The following is an 18511-nucleotide window of genomic DNA, read 5'->3' as shown; positions in this document are numbered from 1 at the left end:
TACTATTCCCAAACGTAGTTCACGTGGATCGGAAAGTATGAAAAAGTTCAAAAAAATTAAAAGAAAAAAAAAGTGAAAAGCTCACATCGATCTTTTTCCATGTCAGCCTAGTTACCATGTCTACCTAAAGACCATGTCGGCCTAATGACTGTCGACAGGGCCGGTCCTGGGGCTCTGTGCGCCCCGGGCGGCAATAGGGGGCGTGGCTTCGTACAGGGTGTGTGGCCATTTACACCCCCTGTACATACTTAAATGATGTGCGGTGCGCGATGACGTCATCGCGCACCGCACAGCAAAGGTCCTCTCCACGAAGGGAAACTAGCGTCTAGTTCCCTTCGTGGAGAGGACCTTTGTTGTGCGGTGCGCGATGACATCATCGCGCACCGCACAGTAAAGGACCTCTCCACGAAGGGAAACTAGACGCGTACGCGTCTAGTTTCCCTTCGCAGCGGCAGCGGGGGGGGGGGCAGCGGCAAGCGGCAGCAGGGGGCAGCGGGCAGCACACAGCAGCAGCGGATCTTGCCCTGGTGCGGCGCCCTCCGGATGGCGCCCTGCGCCCTCCGGAAGGCGGCGCCCCGGGCAAAAGTCCTGCTTGCCCGTGTCAAGATCCGCTACTGACTGTCGACCTAAGTGTGGTTGACCTAGAGACCGGATACCCTAATCCCCAGAGTGGATTTCATTCCTGTCCACTATCACTTGTTACATTCCCAGAGTGCCTGACTTACTGTGACATGCAGCAGCTACGCCTCTCCCTCCACCTGCACTGGCTGCCACGCCCACTCCTTGTTACAGACTCCCATTTACATGCATCAGAAGGAGTAAGTAGCACAGCAGGAAGTGTCTAAGTGTCAATTCAAAGTCAGATCTGTCTGTGCTGAGCTCCGAGAACCTGGGAACATGGGTCTAGCCCTGGCACTACTCGTCATCATGGCGGCAATCTTTATTGCCCTGTTTTTTCTGCTAGTGGCCGGAATCATTTATTTTGATTTTGCAAATTCAGACATTCCTGCAGGGATTGCCAACCCCTGCAAGCTTCGGACCATTCACTGCATCTCCATTGGAACAGCTATGGTGGTAAGTACATGTTCTGAATCATACTTATACAGCCGGCAGCTGTTGTGGAACTACAAGTCTCAGCATGCCGGGTTTTGTAGTTACACAATAGCTAATGAGACATAAGTTGCATACCAGATAAAAACTCCAGAATGATTGTGTAATCGGCTTTGTTACACTGTAGTGTTTGCTTTGTGCACGTGTTGTATCAAATATTATTTTGTTTTGGTTCTTCGTGTAAACTTGTGCACAGTGGGGGTAATTCAGAGTTGATCGCAGCAGCAAATTTGTTAGCAGTTGGGCAAAACCATGTGCAGTGCAGGTGGGGCAGATGTAACATGTGCAGAGAGAGATAGATTTGGGTGAGGTGTGTTCAGACTAAAATCGAAATTGCAGTGTAAAAATAAAGCAGCCAGTATTTACCCTGCACAGAAACAATATAACCCACCCAAATCTACTCTCTCTGCACAAGTTATATCTGCCCCACCTGCAGTGCACATTATTTGGCCCAACTGCTAACAAATTTGCTGCTACGATCAGGTCTGAATTGGTTCCTGTGTCCATTTCCTGGGCTCTCTGTTACCAAAAATGGACAATTGCCCAGAGAATATAACACGAGCATATAAAAAGTAATATAAACACACGCATAGCTACATGTGGCTCAGACCTATAAACACTTCATTTTTGTTGTGCACTAAGCACATTGGGCCTGATTGATGTTTGTAAATAAAACAAAAAAAAAGCAAGCAAATGGGCAAAACCATGCTGCACTGCAGATGGGGCAGATGTAACATGTGCAGAGAGATCTAGATTTGCGTGGCGTGTGTTCAAACTGAAATCTTAATTTGCTGTGTAAAAATAAAACTATCCAACATCTGTGGGCTACATGCAAAAGCAGCCAGTATTTACCCTGCACAGAAAAATCTAAATGTATTTGCTCCCTCCTGCATAGCAACATAATTTGTTCCAAGCACAAAGTTACTTTTTTTGCTTTACTTACAAACATGAATTAGGTCCATTGAGCTGCGATGATTTATTCCAGTATCTGTAGAATATACCATTTCACGTGAGTCAGTGCTGAATTCAGGTTTCACTAGAAACCCAACAAGAAAAACTTGTATTGAGGAGTTTATAACCTTTTGGCTTCCTAACAAGTCTGCAATGAATTTGCATAAACATCTTAGTGATAATTGGTGGACCCCTTTCTTTGAAAGTAAAGCATTCATAACATAACCAGAAATAACGACACTGAGACTTGAATTTGGCAGAAAATTGCTAGCTATTTATTTGTCCCTAACCATTGGGAAACCTGTAATAAAAGAGATTAATTTAATATGCCGCTCCAGCTGGCATATGGTGGCGGCCCAAAAGAACGGCTCCTTAATCTAAATTAACTTAAATAACTAAATCCTATAAATTTACTAAAAGCTTACCATAAACCGGTAATAGGTGACAACTCAACCCCCACAGTGACTACCCACCGCTCCTGGGTGCCCTGCCGCTGCCTTCCCGGATGGGTGGTCAAGCGGCCATAAGTCGATGGAGGTGAGTGCACCTAAACCACAACAAACTGTAAAACACTACAGTTTTCTCTACCATACGAAACTGCCGTTCTTTTCCGCCAATAAATAGCCAACGATAAAACAGCCAACAACTTAGAGCCACAGCACCACGTGCCACTATTTCCAACTACCAGGGCGGGTGGGTGGGAAACCGAGTCACCAAGAGACTTAAAATGGCTTCACCTTCCCTATATATATCAAGCCCTCCCCCTTAAAGGCTGAACTTTCCTTACAGCTAGGTCCACCCCTCCCCTGATGTTTAACCCTTTCCTCTCCTATGCAGTCAATACTCTCTTCTAAACATCTTAGTGATAATTGGTGGACCCCTTTCTTTGAAAGTAAAGCATTCATAACATAACCAGAAATAACGACACTGAGACTTGAATTTGGCAGAAAATTGCTAGCTATTTATTTGTCCCTAACCATTGGGAAACCTGTAATAAAAGAGATTAATTTAATATGCCGCTCCAGCTGGCATATGGTGGCGGCCCAAAAGAACGGCTCCTTAATCTAAATTAACTTAAATAACTAAATCCTATAAATTTACTAAAAGCTTACCATAAACCGGTAATAGGTGACAACTCAACCCCCACAGTGACTACCCACCGCTCCTGGGTGCCCTGCCGCTGCCTTCCCGGATGGGTGGTCAAGCGGCCATAAGTCGATGGAGGTGAGTGCACCTAAACCACAACAAACTGTAAAACACTACAGTTTTCTCTACCATACGAAACTGCCGTTCTTTTCCGCCAACAGCGAAAGACTCATCCCCAAAGTCTTTCGCACCGCCACCATGAACCTACCCTAACTCCTGCAAAGCGAAACCTAGATCCTCCAGAAACAACATCATCCCCTCATTGGATAGATGTACTCCATCGCGCCGGAAAAGGTGGCTGTCTCTGAACCGTATCCTCGGGTGGCGAACCACCCTCCCACCGTGGGACAGCACCCACTTTGCCACAGCTCCGTTCACCTTTTTCCGGGCCTCATCAATCCGGCGACCATCCGCCACACCCCTCCAACACAATCTCGGCACCATCATGGAAAAAACCAACACACAATTGGTCCATTGCGCGGTCACACTTGCCAGATCCTGTATCATGGCCCACCGCAGCTCCAAGGATGTCCTCTTCCCCAAGTCGTTGCCACCTAGATGGACAACCAAAACCCTAGGGACTCCATGCTCTCTGGCCTGACTCACTAACCTACACTTCAGCTCACCCCACATCATTCCTCGCCAGCCGAGCCATCTGACACCCTGAGTTCCAAACAATGCCTGAGACCCTTCCGAGGCCACAAACCTGGCCGCCCAGTAAATGTAAGAGTGGCCAACCACCCAAATGGGCAAACAGTCTTCGAACCATCCTGAAGGGAAAAAGAGGGGTAGAATTGATTACTAAGAGGCTTATTTAATGTTTATACTGAAGGATCTGCCAAAAAGAAAAAACTTTAGATCTCGCCATTGCAGCAGTCACGGCCTAGCCGACTGCACCACGTTTCGTTGCCAATTTAGAAGTGCAATTAAAGACACGAAGGGGGAAAATCAAATAAAATTAAACGAAATAAAAACAGGGGGGGGGGGGGGGGTATAAAATGGGAAACACATGTAATAACTCAGCTGGAGGTGAACGTAAAGACCTGCTGAGGGACTCTGATTAGACCAAATTAATTAGCCGAATTATAGATTAGAATTCAGTCCGTCAAGTCAGGCAAAAAATCGCAAATAACTCCAGACCCCCGCTGCCGACTCATGCCGGCAACGGCGAGTAGCTAATCCCTGAGTAGGACAACAAAACGGGGGAACAAACATTAACAACGCACAACTTCATAAAAACACAGAACTGAAACAGCATAATGAATTGCAATCAACAACGCCCCCAGCGCCGGGCGCCCTCTCAAGGGACAGGGCGAATATATCGCTTATAACTGGACGACTTCCATCGCCCCACCGCCTGGATCTCAGTTCTGGAGAAACCCGCCGCAGCTGCCGACGTCGCCGCGCCTATCCGAAAGGAATGGGTACCGAAAGCAGCAGGCGAGAGGCCCAAGCCCCTCAGACAGCGACCCAGCATCCACCGGAACTGGTATTTTGTGACTGGCAGCCCGTCATAGTGCAATAACCATGACCCCTCCTTAGCGGGTCGTACTCCCAGATATTGCATTGCCAGACCCACTGGGCAAACGCTTACTTCTAGCGCTGGAACCATCGTAACCCAGCGCCCTCTCCCCACTTGATCCGTCTTGGATCGCCGTAATTTGCACAGCAAGGACCTCTCACCCACTACCACGTCTCCGACCAGCATGCGCGATTCCGACTTCTTGGAAGGCGCTACCAACTCAGAAACTCGAAAAGCCCCGTGGTAAGCCATAGAGAAGGCTAAACGGAACAAAAGCGCCTCAAACGTGGACGACGCTACTCGCCCCACCTCCTCGATGACGGCCGGCAACAAAGCCGCATCGATGGGCCGCCTCCTATCCGGCGGTGTCGGCGCAACTCGCGCCCACCCTTTCATAGCCTTCCGTAAAACCTCACTTTTCGTTACATCCGGGACGCCGCGCAGCTTGCAGAAGAATGAGATGCCAGCCAAGTACCGGGCCACCACCGCTCGCGACCTACCAGAAACGTAGAGCTGCCACATAAAAGAGAGCATCAGCCGATGCTTGCTCTTACCTTGATGTTGACGACTCTGAACAAACGCCTCCCATTCGCTCCATGCTTGTCCGTACGCCTTGAGCGTGGCTGGCGCTACAGACCGCAACGCTAGACCTTCCAATCCGGCCCGATCACCTGCCAAACATAATCAGGACAATGAAAACCCTGCTTTTCGGCCTCGGGTGCCAAAACCCAAAACCTCTCCCACTGTCCCCGCGACAATGCATCTGCGATTTCGTTTTCCAAGCCGGGAACATGCTGCGCCCGGAACCATAGATTCCTACGCAAGCACGTCAAAAGCAAGTGCCCAAGCACCCTCAGAACCACTAGCGATTTCGCCCTCTGGTTATTAATCGCATGCACTACGCCCAGATTGTCGCATCTAAACACTATGCTGCGATTAGCCAACCGGTCTCCCCAAACTTCCAGGGCTACCATAATGGGAAAAAGTTCCAGTAGTAACAGATCCCTTGTAAGACCCTCACTATGCCAGCTTTCCGGCCAAGATGCCACACACCACGATCCCTCCAAAAAACAACCAAATCCATAGGCCCCTGCGGCATCGGTAAACAGCTGCAACCGGTCGCTGTCTACGGCTGGCGCTTGCCATATGCTCACACCGTTGAAATCCTCCAGGAACGAAGCCCATACGGCCAGATCCCTTTTTAATTCAGAGGACAATCGAACGAAATGATGAGGCCTGGCACACCCCGCCGTAGCCCTTTCAAGCTTCCGGCAGAAAACCCTGCCCATCGGAATTACCCGACAAGCAAAGTTAAGCATGCCCAGCAAGGACTGCGCCTGACGCAGCGTGACCTTACGCGAGCCTTTGAACCGGCAAATGTTTTCGCGGAGCTTCGACACTTTGTCCTGAGGCAAGCGACACTCCCCCGCCACTGTGTCGATTTCAATCCCCAAGAACGATAAACAGGAGTCAGGACCTTCCGTTTTGTCCTCGGCTACAGGAACACCGAAGTGGTAAAAGAGAGCCTGGGTGCTAAACAACAAATCGGCGCACCTCGTGTCGTTCGCCGGACCTGCGCATAGGAAGTCGTCGAGGTAATGCGCAACCCCGTGGCCGCCTGACGTCGACTCCACACACCAATGAAGAAAAGTGCTAAAGCGCTCGAAAAATGAGCATGAAACGGAACATCCCATCGGCAGACATTTGTCGATGAAATACTCCGTCCCAATCCGGAAACCCATGAAACGGAATGAGTCAGGATGCAATGGCAATAATCTAAAGGCTGACTCAACATCGATCTTAGCCATGAGGGCCCCGCTCCCGTAGCTGCGGACCATCTCTAGCGCCTCGTCAAATGACTGATACACCACCGAGCAAAAGGCCGGTGGTATTGCGTCGTTGACCGAAGCCCCCGGCGGGTAAGACAGATGCTGTATGAGCCGAAAAGCGCCCGGGGTCTTCTTCGGAACCACCCCGACCGGGGAGATGACCAAGTCATCCACCGGGGGTGATCTAAAAGGCCCCTCCATCCTGCCCAACCTGACCTCCTTATCTACTTTCTCCCGCAGGACGGTCGGCAATGCCCGTGCTGACTGGAGGTTTCTCTGCGCCCGCACTGATACCTCGCTTGCAACAGGCAAGCGAAAACCAAACTTAAAACCGTCTAACAAAAACTTAGCATCCTCTCTATTTGGATACAAATGCAGCCATTTGCCCATTGTTAACAACTTAACTGGCGTTGGGGCTCTGCTGAGCGGTCCCGCTCGCGGCCTGCTTAGAGTAAGGCTGCTTCCCCTTGCTTCCCTGTCGCCCCCCTTTGAAACAGGAGGAGGCTGGGTGGGCTCCCCCACAATGGTGGCAGGAGTGACGAAACCGACACTGCTTGCCATAGGAACATGTTCCGCTGTTAAATGCGAAGCATTTCCCCCGAGTAGCAGACCGCCCGCCCCCGCGAGCGGCCAACCCGCCTGTCCTGGCCATTCCTCCGTCCGCGGCCGCCCCCTGGGCTGATGACCCCGCGCGACGCACCCCTGTCCCCTGTTTCTGGGGCTCCGCCTCTTGTTGTGATGCCCGGGTCACCTTGAGCCATACCTCCACGTCTTTGAAGCCAAAATCCATGACCCGCAGCCCATCCTGTTTCTCCCGAAACTCTTGGTCGTACTGGCGCCATTCCGAGCCTGCGGACGTGCGCTGCATGTCATGCACTAGATGCAGGTACCGGATGATATTCATGTGCTCTTCCGGCCTATCCTCCAAATAGCATGCCGCAAACACCCAAAAACCGGCCAGCCAATTATCAAAAGACCGGAAAGCTTCAGTACCCATGCCTGTCTTAGCGGCCGCCGCTTTGTAATCCCTCTTCATGGCCCTCGTCAAGACGAATAAGTCCACGAAGTCACCCCTACATATTTTCTTGCGGCAGCTATCTCGCAGCCCCCTCATAACTGCGGTGTATTCGCAGCGCACTACCCCCGGAAGATCGCGCCGCTTCTTTGCCCTACGCTCCTCTACACTCATTCGCCTGCGTCGCTTGCGCCTCTTCTGCTGCTTCGCCGCTCTTTTGGCCAGTTTCTCGGCCTCCCTCCTTGCCCTAGCGGTACTATCCGCGTCGGACGCTTGCGACGCCAAAGAGGAGGATGAGGAGGAGGATGAAGAGCTACGCGAACTCGAGCTCGCGGTGGAATTTGAGAAAGACTGCACCAACTCACCGGATGCCGTCGACCTCTCCGACTCGGATTTCCCGTCGTCCACATTCCAATCTTCGTCCACTGCGAAGTCTGCCGAGTCCCCGTCATCTTGGTCCCCTGTGGAAGACAAAACAAAAGAGGGACCGGCCCGCGCGTGCGGCGCACGCCGGGCACCCCGTGCGGAATGCGCAGGGCCCGAGCCTCCCTGTCGCTCGCAGTCTGGCCCTAGCTCCAGCTCCGCTGCTGCCGCCCCCAGCTCTCGGCAGGCTCTTGCCACTCGCTGCACCGCTGATGACTTGCCCTTGTCCGACCTCTTGCGCCCTGCAGCTCGGCCGGAGTCCGCCGTTGTCCTGGGGGAGGCCACTCTCGCTAATGGCACCAGCGCCTGCGCCACCGTGGCCAGTGCCGACGCTATGGCCCGAGGGGAATCCCATGCGGCACGGTCCCCGAAAAAGCCGCCCGAAGGGCGACCGGTCCTTGCTTGGGCGCGAGCCCGCGCCCTTTGACCGCCTGATACGCCCCGGGGGTCCCGCTCCTCCTGCTCTGACCCAAAGGCAAGAGCCCCCCTGCCGGCCCCGAGGCTCTCCCTCTCTGATCCCTCCTCGTCCCTATCCAGGGAAGGAGAGGAATCTCCTGTTCCGGAGGAGGACCCGCTGACTGTTACAGCTGCCTGGGCCGCGGCCCTGCGGCCGCTGACCCATTCCCTGTCACCTCTCCCGCCGCGGGCCCCGCCGCGTCCGGCGACAGTGACCTGCAGCCCCTCCGCGCGCGCTCTCCCGCGTGTCGTCGGACCAGCAGAGGGCGGACCCGCCTGTTGCTGGCGGCTACCCCTTGCTGGTCCTGCTGTGTCCTCATAATTGTTTGCATTGACAGTGCCCCCAGCGCTGCCTCCTCGAGGCACGCGCTGCACCCCCCTCAATACATTTCTCCCCCTGCCGATGTCCGGCAGCCGGGGAGGAGAAAAAGCCGCCGTGTGCTCAGCTGGCGCCGCTGCGCGCACACGTGCGCGGCTAGCGGCGCCCGGAGCGAGCGTGGGCGCGCGCGCACCACGAGCGCGCGCCCCACGCCCAACCGCCAGCTGCCTCCCGGCCTGTACCTCCTGCCTGCCCGCCGCGCGAGGTGCTTGACTAGACCCCGCGCGGCGAACGTCAGCTCCCTGCAGCCTCTCCACCTCCCGCCCGACCCGAACAGCCGTCCGGGTGGGGGAAGGAGAGACAAACTCCGCTGAGCCCTGGTGCCCTCCACCGCGCGCACGCGCGCGCCCGCGGACGCCCGCCATGCCGCCGGTCTCGGCGGCTCCCGGCGGGGACGGCCGCCGCCCGCCAACGTTTGAGCGGCCTACCGGGACCCCCTGTCCCCCACGCCGCCCTCGTCTGGCTGGGTTGACCGGCTCAGCACCCGGCGACGAGTCCGCCCGGGCCGCGCCATAACTGCCAGGGGGGTATCTAATGCTGTTCTAGGGGACGGAGCCCCGTCCCCCACACCACTCACCTCAGCGTCAGGGCCCGATCGTCGGAACCGAGCCGGGGCCCTTAACAAGCGCTGGGGGCGAGAGGACATTTTTGTAACCCCTAATACAAGCAAGGGACACCCTGGGCTTAGCGGAGAGGAGCACTACAGAGGCAGGATGTTGCTAAATACAGCAGGCAAATAAAACAGTTAATAGTTTGCTGGCACTGCAGCACTCACCAAACCGAGTCACCAAGAGACTTAAAATGGCTTCACCTTCCCTATATATATCAAGCCCTCCCCCTTAAAGGCTGAACTTTCCTTACAGCTAGGTCCACCCCTCCCCAGATGTTTAACCCTTTCCTCTCCTATGCAGTCAATACTCTCTTCTTAACTCCACAAAGGTCCATGCAATTAACCTCAAGCTGATGGAACTGTCATTCTCTGGTAGTCGCTGAAACACCCTAATGATTGTGCGGAGACTGTCACAAACAGAATTTCATCAACAAAATAGGCGTCCGTTAGTTAGTACCACTGTAACACCAGGAGAGGATTAAGTTGGGCCCGTGTACAGTGCAGCCTCCTTACAGGCCCTCCCCTCTCTCCTTGGGCCACACTGACGGGGGTCACACACACTAATAAGAGGTCATAAACACTGACAGGAGGGGTCACACACACTGACAGTGGGGTCCTACACACTGACAGGGGTCACACACACACTGATGGGAGGTCATAAACACTGACAGGAGAGGTCACACACACTAACAGTGGGGTCATACACACTGACGGGTCACACATACTGACGGGGGTTTCACACACTACAGGGGGTCACACAAACGGACAAGGGGGTACACACACTGATGGGAGGTCACACACACTGACAGGGGTGACAGGGGACTCATCGGAGGACAAAGGAAGACTGAGCCATTTCTGCACTTTGGGGATGCTCCTCTGGATGACAGTGCTGCCAGTAGGGTAGTCATTATTGGACTAATTAATCTAATTAGAAACTTCCAATTTCTTAATTAGTCATTAGGGGGGGGGGGGGGGGGGGGTCCGTGGGAGTTCCTGAGCAAGTCTCATCGTTTTTTCCTAAAAGTAACAATTTTAGGAAAAATCAGACTTGCTCTGGGGCTGCGAGGAAAAAGACGCTGTGATTTATATAAAACTCACCGCATCTCAGTCTCATTTTCTCTCCTTCAATTGAATAGGAAACACCCTGCGGCTGCCACAGGTTTTTTTTTTTACAAATATGCACACAATTGAATATGCAGGGCGCTTTAAGAGAGGAGGAGGCCAGTGTGCTGCCTCCTCCAAACGGGCCCCCTCCTCTCTGCATGAGCGCTGTAGAGTCTGAGCACTAGAGGGCTCAGCCTCTACTGCGCATGCGCAGATCCCCGGGAAAATGGCGCGGCAGCCATTTTCCCAGAGATTTCTCTACTGCACATGCGCAGAACTCTGTGAAAATGGCTGCTGCACCATTTTCACGGGGTTTTAACAGCGCCGTGATGTTGGTGCGGGACTCCGGAGGGGTATTAAAAAAATGGGTGCAGTGTGTGCGGTGTGGGACCCCTCTGGACTCAGGGGCCTGACTGCACCCATTATAGAAACGCCAGTGTGAATATGCCCCAATATGTCTTCACAGGCTGCATTCTGATGAATAGTGATTCAGCCCACACAGGGCCTGATTCATATTTGTAAGCAAAATAGTAAATGGCTGGAAAAACTATGTTACACTGCATGGGGGGGTTTGATGTAACATGTGCTGAGAGCTGGTGTAGATTTGATTGGGGGGGGGGGGGTCCGACTGAAATCTACAGTGTAAAAATAAAGTTCCCCTTGCATGGCAACATGCATGTTCCAGACACAAAGGGGGTCATTCTGAGTTGATCGCACGTAGCAAATTTTTGCTGCTGGTGCGATCAACTAGACGCCGCCTATGGGGGAATGTATTTTAGCATAGCAAGGCTGTGATCGCTTGTGCAGCCCTGCTATGCAAAACATGATTTCTGTAAAACAAGACCAGGGTAAGAGTTACTTACCCTGTGCGATCAATCTAGCAATGCAGGTCCCGGGATTGACGTCAGACATCTGCCCTCCAAACGCCTGGACACGCCTGCGTTGGACTCGCCACTCCCGGAAAACGGTGAGTATCCGCCCCGGAACGCCTCCCTGCTGTCAATCTTCTTTCTTCTGTCATCTTTCTTCTGGTCGTTGCCCGGCAACGGCTGTTGCTGGGCAACGTCTCGCGTGCGCATTGCTGGCGCCGCGCATCCGCAGTCCCAAACCATTCGCACCGCTGCGACAATCCGACAATCGGTAGAGTGTGAACGGGTTGGAATGACCCCCAAAGTTACTTGCTTTTTTTTGCTTTACTTACAAACATGAATCGGGCCCACTATATGAATCAGGCCTTCAGCGTAAGTAGATAACCACCAATAACATTGGTATGAGTAGTATCATACTTCCCAACATTCTCTGATATAGATCAAGACTTCTGCACCCGAAGTGGGTGTGGCCTCTCAAAAAGGGAAGTGGCCTCACTGGAAATTCCATACCCCCAAGTCACGCCCAGCGGTGCAAAATGCGGGTATGCTTGGGGTCGGAGTACCCATAAGAATTTGGCAGCGGGTAATCAGTACCACCTGCCACACACTTTGCCATTACCACAATTATAATGTGCCACAAATCAACAAGACCATGGTGATTGGCAGCATGACGGCTCCTCCCACTTTGTCAGGGTTACTGGGAGTGCAACAGTGGCTGTATTTTCCTGTTTGGAGGCATTACTATATATTGTTATTAAATTGGGGGCATTACTATATATATTTCTATTATACTGGAGGCATTACTATATATTTCTATTTTACTGGAGGCATTACTATATATTGTTATTAAATGGGGGGCATTACTATACATTTCTATTTTACTGGAGGCATTATTATATATGTTTAGCCTTGCCTCCAGATTAAAAAAAAAAAAAGGGTCTGTCGTGTGGCCACGCCACTAGTGTCATGTAGCCACTCCCACTAACAGCATGTGGCCACGCCCCTCACGACAGATGACCACGCCCATTTTCAGCACTCAGTACCACTACGAAAATATTTCTACTTGCACCACTGGTCACGCCCCCCACATTCGTTGTGCGGGGGGGTGCTCAGCACTCCAGGAGCTGCTTGGCTGTCCCCAGCCCTCTTGAAACTGATTAGATGCTGCCTGCATGCACATGGCATCCATTCACTACTTTCCCTGCTAAGCAGAGCAGCGAGTGAGAGAGGGCCTCTCAGCTTCCCCCCCCGTCGCGGGACAACATTTTGAAGTATGTACTGCCCACCCTTGTAAGGATGCAGTCAAAATGCCAGCGGTCGGGATCCCAGCGTTCAGGAGACCGACGCCGGAATCCCGACAGCCAGCTTTTTGCCGAGGGGCGTCATACTGACGCCCGCCCCTAATACCCACTTGGTTGGTGGGTTAACGCCACCAACCGAGTGGGACTAGAACCTGTGGTGAGCTAAGCTCACCACCGGGCCTGCAGCGTGGCGAGTGCAACAAGCCCGCAAGAGGACTCGCTGCTGGTATTCCGGCAGATGGTATGCTGCTGTATATCGGACCCCCTCAGTGTACCCAATGTGGTGGAGATGTGATGACATAATTGGAAGAAAGTGTAAGGAGAAAACCGAATGTCCTTACCTAGAGTATTTCCGTTTTACCTGTGATTAGTACTATTTTGTCACTATCGCCGTACAGAGCTAAAGTGTACAAAAGATAATACAGTTTATCCATTAACACGGTATAGCCTCACACTAATAACCTTCAACCTGATTGTGTTACGCTGCATATGGTAATGTAAACTAATTATGGATTCAAAGGTTAAATGCAATTCAAATATACAGTAGGGCTCTACTTGTAAACGAGATAAATGTGTGAAGGACCCAAATAATTTGCTTTCATGCACTAGGGCGCCTCTAGTTCTAACACTGAGGGTCATTCAGATCCCGTCGGAGCTGCTACTTCATGCGCAAAGTACCGTCGTTCATTTTGCTAAACATGCAGAAATGTGAATTTTCGTATTTTATAAGTAACAAAAAATGTGGTTTGTCCTCTGGAGAGATTTTGAAAAGGAAACAATGATTTGAAAGGAAGACTGCTAAAAAATGATGATTGGATCCACGCATAAAAGTTAAAAGAGCAATCAATCTGTACTCATGTTTCCATAAAGGCAGCAGGTTCTCTTCACCTGTCCTCCGTATCGTACCTCCAAATAATTTTCCTTACTGAGCAGATCATTCAGGTGTTTACATAATTGTGCAGCATATCGTCGGGGATTATACCTCTGAAACTGGGGCAGTTGGGAGGTTTGACCCGTGTCTTGTTTCCAGAACTTTATATTATAATCAGGAGCGGCTCTTGCCACGGGCAAGCAGGACTTTTGCCTGGGGCGTCTCAGCCGTAAGGGCGCTGCCGCAGCTGTGCTGCCTGCTTACATGGCGCCATGGCGCCATTATGTTTAATATAAATGCAGCTAAGCACAGTCAGCGTTGACCCTCTCACTTTCCCATGCTGCCGTGTGGTGCGCCTGACGTCATCGCGCACTGCATGGCATTGTGGGAGCGTCCGCAGATGCTAGAGGTCCTAATTGATCTCTAGTGGCTGTGTGGTGCTTTGGGACGGAGGAGTGGGTGGCTAGAGACAGTTGCAGCGGTCGGGAAGCAGGAGCGGGCTGGTGAGTATTTTTTTTTTTGTGTTTGTATACGGCGCTACTAGGGGGCATAACTACAGGGGCACATCTACAGGGGACACAACTGCAGGGTGCACAATTACAGGGGGCAATATTACAGTGGGCAAATCTGCTGGGGGCAAATCTACTGGGGGCACAACTACAGGGGGCAAATCAAATCTACAGGGGGCACAACTACAGGGGGCACATCTAATTTGGGCACAACTACTGGGGGCACAATTACTGTGGGCAAATCTACAGGGGGCACAGCAGCAGGGGGCATAACTGTGGCCACGCCCATTACCTATGAAGCCACACCCCTGATTTCGCGCACTAGCCCTGTTTTGCCTATGTGCGTTTCGGGGGGGGGGGGGGGGGGCGGCAATGGAAACTTTCGCCCTGGGTGACACAAGGTCTTGAACTGGCCCTGATTATGATGCATATCGGGACTAATTCAAAGTTGATTGCAAAACAACATTTTCCTCTAATTGGCAAAACCATGGGAGTAATTCAGACTTGATCGTAGATGTGCTAAATTCAGCACATCTACGATCACTTTTACTGACGTGGGGGGACGCACAGGACAGGGCTAGTCCGCCCCGCATGTCTGGCTCTGCAAGCCCCCCCCCCGCCGCACAGGTACAAAAACATCGCACGGCGGCGATGCTTTTGTACCTGAAGAGTAGCTCTCTACCTGTCAGCTCCTGTGCTCTCCGGGTCGCAGCGGCTGCGTTTGACAGCATGCAGCCGCCGTGGCCCACCCCCTGCACAGTCCAGGCACGCCTGCATTGGCCGGACAACACCCCCAAAACGGCGGGCCAATGCCCCCGGCCAGCCCCCTCCCGCCCAGCGAACACCTCTGCCTGTCAATCAGGCAGAAGCGATCGCTGGGCTGAGATGCCAATCACATCTCTGGCATGCGCCGGCGCACTGCGGCACCTGCGCATGCGCAGTTTACAACTGATCGCCTGCTGTGCAAAAACGCACAGCAGCAATCGGGTCTGAATTAGCCCCCATGTGCACTGCAGGTGGAGCAGCTATAACTTGTGCAGAGACAGTTACATTTGGGTGGGTTATTTTGTTTCTGTGCAGGGTAAATACTGGCTGCTTTATTTTTACACTGCAATTTAGATTTCAGTTTGAACACACCCCACACAAATCTAACTCTCTCTGCACATGTTATATCTGCCCCCCCCCCCCCTGCAGTGCACATGGTTTTGCCCATTACAGGAAAATTATGTTTTGCAATCAACCTTGAATTAGGCCCTTTGTTCAGTATTTCACACACCCCTACAATGCACCTTAACGTGCTATGCCTATTGAAAAAGAATAGGTGATAAGAGCAAAGGTATAGCTAGTGACGGTAGCTGCAGCAGGTACCATGGGTAGGCTGACCATAATATCCCTTTAAACTGGGACACTAATGAATTACACAGGTTCTGTGGCTGGCTGACTTCAAGTCTGTATGTCACCTGGTTTTGCTCAGCCCCAGAACCTGTGTAATTTATGAGTGTCCCAGTTTAAAGGGATATTATGGTCAGCCTAAACCATGGTGCTCAGAGCAAGGGAATGTTTTCGGCGGGGTGGTATTCAGTATGCCGCCTGTTGGAATCCCGGCGCACAGTATACCAGCGCCGGAATCCCGACACCCGGCATACCGACACCTTTTCTCCCTCTTGGGGTCCAAGACTCCCCTGGAGGGAGAATAAATAGCGTGGCGCACGTGGCGTGCATAGCGCACCACCGTGCCCGAAAGGGGCTCATTTGCGCTCGCCCCGCTGCCAGCATTCCAGCGGTCGGGATCCCGGCGCCGGTGTACTGGCCGCTGGGAACCTCTGCCGCCAGCAAGTCATACCACACCCGTTTCTGCGCCCCCACCACTGTACTGAATTGGGGGCATGTTGCATTTCAAAAGAATAAATTGAAAATCCTAAATTGGTGACAGGGCCGGTTCTAGTACTATTGAAACTGAGGGCGAAAGTTTCCTTTGGGCGCCCCCATGTTTAAAATAGGGAAAATATAGGGGTGTGGCTTCATAGGGATGGGGCGTGACCACAAAAAAGTACCAATTCACATTACACCACACAGAATTACCCCTTATACACTTTACGCCACAGAGTGGAGCCCCTTATACAATTTTCACAACACAATAGAACCGCTTATACACGTTACACCACAGTAGAGCCACTTATACATGTTACTCTGCAGCTTCTAATGCAGAGAGAGGTTTCTGAAGCAGCAGCAGCTGGGGCAGAGAGAGGTGCTGCAGCATCAATATAGAGAGAGCTACTGCAGCAGCCGAGGTAAAAAGAGGTGCTGCAGCAGCCGGGAGCAGACAGTGGGGTAGCAGGACAGAACTAAGCCTGCTTCACAGCTACAAGCAGACAGTGAGATATATAAAGAGGGCGGCAGAGCTCCGGCATGTGCTGTCTGTCAGTGTCTCCTGCTGTAGCCTCTGGCCTGACATGTACCCTACCTAGTCTCCGAGACCGTGTGCACCTCGCTGCTTCTGTGACTGTCTGTACAGCGGCCCGCAGTATAGCAGGAAGAGGGAGGGGAATGTTTAGGCGGCGCGCCCTTTAGGTTTTCCAGCGCCCGGAGCTCACGCTCCACCGAAGCCACCCTCGCTACACCCCTGGATAAGAGGCATCTACATTTTATTGTACAGTACGTCAAAATAAGAAACAAACATTTCTAGGGACAAAATAATTCCATAAACACATTTTTGACGCCAAGACTGGAAATTAGAGACAGGTGACCGCGATGCTTAACATTTGCAACATGCATAAACATATCCTGTCTTCTAACCAAACAGGGGAAAATACTCCAGAATATGCTTATATGCAGTCAGCTGGACTTCACCCGACTCGTCAGAGATAAACTGCTGGCCAGAAATTCGGGAGACGATCCCAAACTCTTCATCAAAAACCTGCAGATGGAAGGGATTCCTGTCAGAGTTTACCAGCCCAGATCGCCATCTGCTGGCGGGAAGAAGGGGATCATATTCTTCCATGGAGGAGGATGGATGTTCGGAAGTATTGGTAAAGAAATTCATAAAATATTCTTTGTAGATGTCAGATATCATATGATGTGTACACATATCTGGAACATAAGAACAGAAAGTTATTTTGAAACTTCAACAAACCTTTGCGATAATTTCAGTTTGCCTCCTAAAAACCTGTTTTGTTTATTATCATTTAAGCTTAAACTAATAATGAGAGAGAAGGGAAATCAATACTGACTTCTTATGACCAGTGACATGGGAGCACAGTGGTTAGCATTGCTACTTGACAGCACTGGTGTCGTAGGTCAGATTCCAACCGTGACCTCAGCCAGGAGTTCGTATGGTCAAACATAATGGGAGGCAGTACCCCTGTAGGACTGGCCTACAGTGGTACAGGGGAAACCACCAGTGGGCCCCACTGCCTGGGGGCTAGTGATGTGCACCGGACATTTTTTGTGTTTTGGTTTTGGATTCGGTTCCGCGGCCGTGTTTTGGATTCGGACGCGTTTTGGCAAAACCTCCCTGAAAATTTTTTGTCGGATTCGGTTGTGTTTTGGATTCGGTTTTTTTTTACAAAAACCCCTCAAAAACAGCTTAAATCATAGAATTTGGGGGTCATTTTGATCCCATAGTATTATTAACCTCAATAACCATAATTTCCACTCATTTTCAGTCTATTCTGAACACCTCACACCTCAAAAATTTGCACCGAGGTCGCTGGATGACTAAGCTAAGCGACACAAGTGGCCGACACAAACACCTGGCCCATCTAGGAGTGGCACTGCAGTGTCAGGCAGGATGGCACTTCAAAAAAATAGTCCCCAAACAGCACATGATGCAAAGAAAAATGAAAGAAAAAAGAGGTGCAAGATGGAATTGTCCTTGAGCCCTCCCACCCACCCTTATGTTGTATAAACAGGACATGCACACTTTAACAAACCCATCATTTCAGTCACAGGGTCTGCCACACGACTGTGACTGAAATGACTGGTTGGTTTGGGCCCCCACCAAAAAAGAAGCAATCAATCTCTCCTTGCACAAACTGGTTTACAGAGGCAAGATGTCCACCTCCTCCTCATCGTCCGATTCCTCATCCCTTTCACTGTGTACATCCCCCTCCTCACAGAATATTAATTCGTCCCCACTGGAATCCACCATCTCAGCTCCCTGTGTACTTTGTGGAGGCAATTGCTGCTGGTGAATGTCTCCACGGAGGAATTGATTATAATTCATTTTGATGAACATCATCTTCTCCACATTTTCTGGAAGTAACCTCGTATGCCGATTGCTGACAAGGTGAGCTGCTGCACTAAACACTCTTTCGGAGTACACACTGGAGGGGGGGCAACTTAGGTAAAATAAAGCCAGTTTCTGCAAGGGCCTCCAAATTGCCTCTTTTTCCTGCAAGTATACGTACGGACTGT

The 18511-nt window shown here is 51.6% G+C and overlaps 1 protein-coding gene and 1 long non-coding RNA gene across 2 annotated transcripts in view; one reads left to right on the top strand and one right to left on the bottom strand.

The window, feature by feature from the left end:
• Positions 1-804: 804 nt before the first annotated feature.
• The window catches only part of LOC134966635 (arylacetamide deacetylase-like 4), a 36268-nt gene continuing 18561 nt past the window's right edge, over positions 805-18511 (top strand). The window contains exons 1-2 of the mRNA XM_063943529.1: positions 805-1074; positions 16899-17124. Coding sequence (XP_063799599.1) covers positions 898-1074; positions 16899-17124 — 403 coding nt within the window. The 5' untranslated portion in view covers positions 805-897. The remainder of the gene's footprint in view (positions 1075-16898; positions 17125-18511) is intronic.
• LOC134966637 (uncharacterized) overlaps positions 16724-18511 on the bottom strand; it is a 66767-nt gene continuing 64979 nt past the window's right edge. Inside the window, exon 5 of the long non-coding RNA XR_010188683.1 lies at positions 16724-17185. This is a non-coding gene — a long non-coding RNA (uncharacterized LOC134966637). The remainder of the gene's footprint in view (positions 17186-18511) is intronic.

This window comes from Pseudophryne corroboree, chromosome 10 (genome assembly GCF_028390025.1).
Source record: "Pseudophryne corroboree isolate aPseCor3 chromosome 10, aPseCor3.hap2, whole genome shotgun sequence".
Taxonomy (NCBI): domain Eukaryota; kingdom Metazoa; phylum Chordata; class Amphibia; order Anura; family Myobatrachidae; genus Pseudophryne; species Pseudophryne corroboree.
This window is presented reverse-complemented; position numbering and strand designations above follow the sequence as displayed.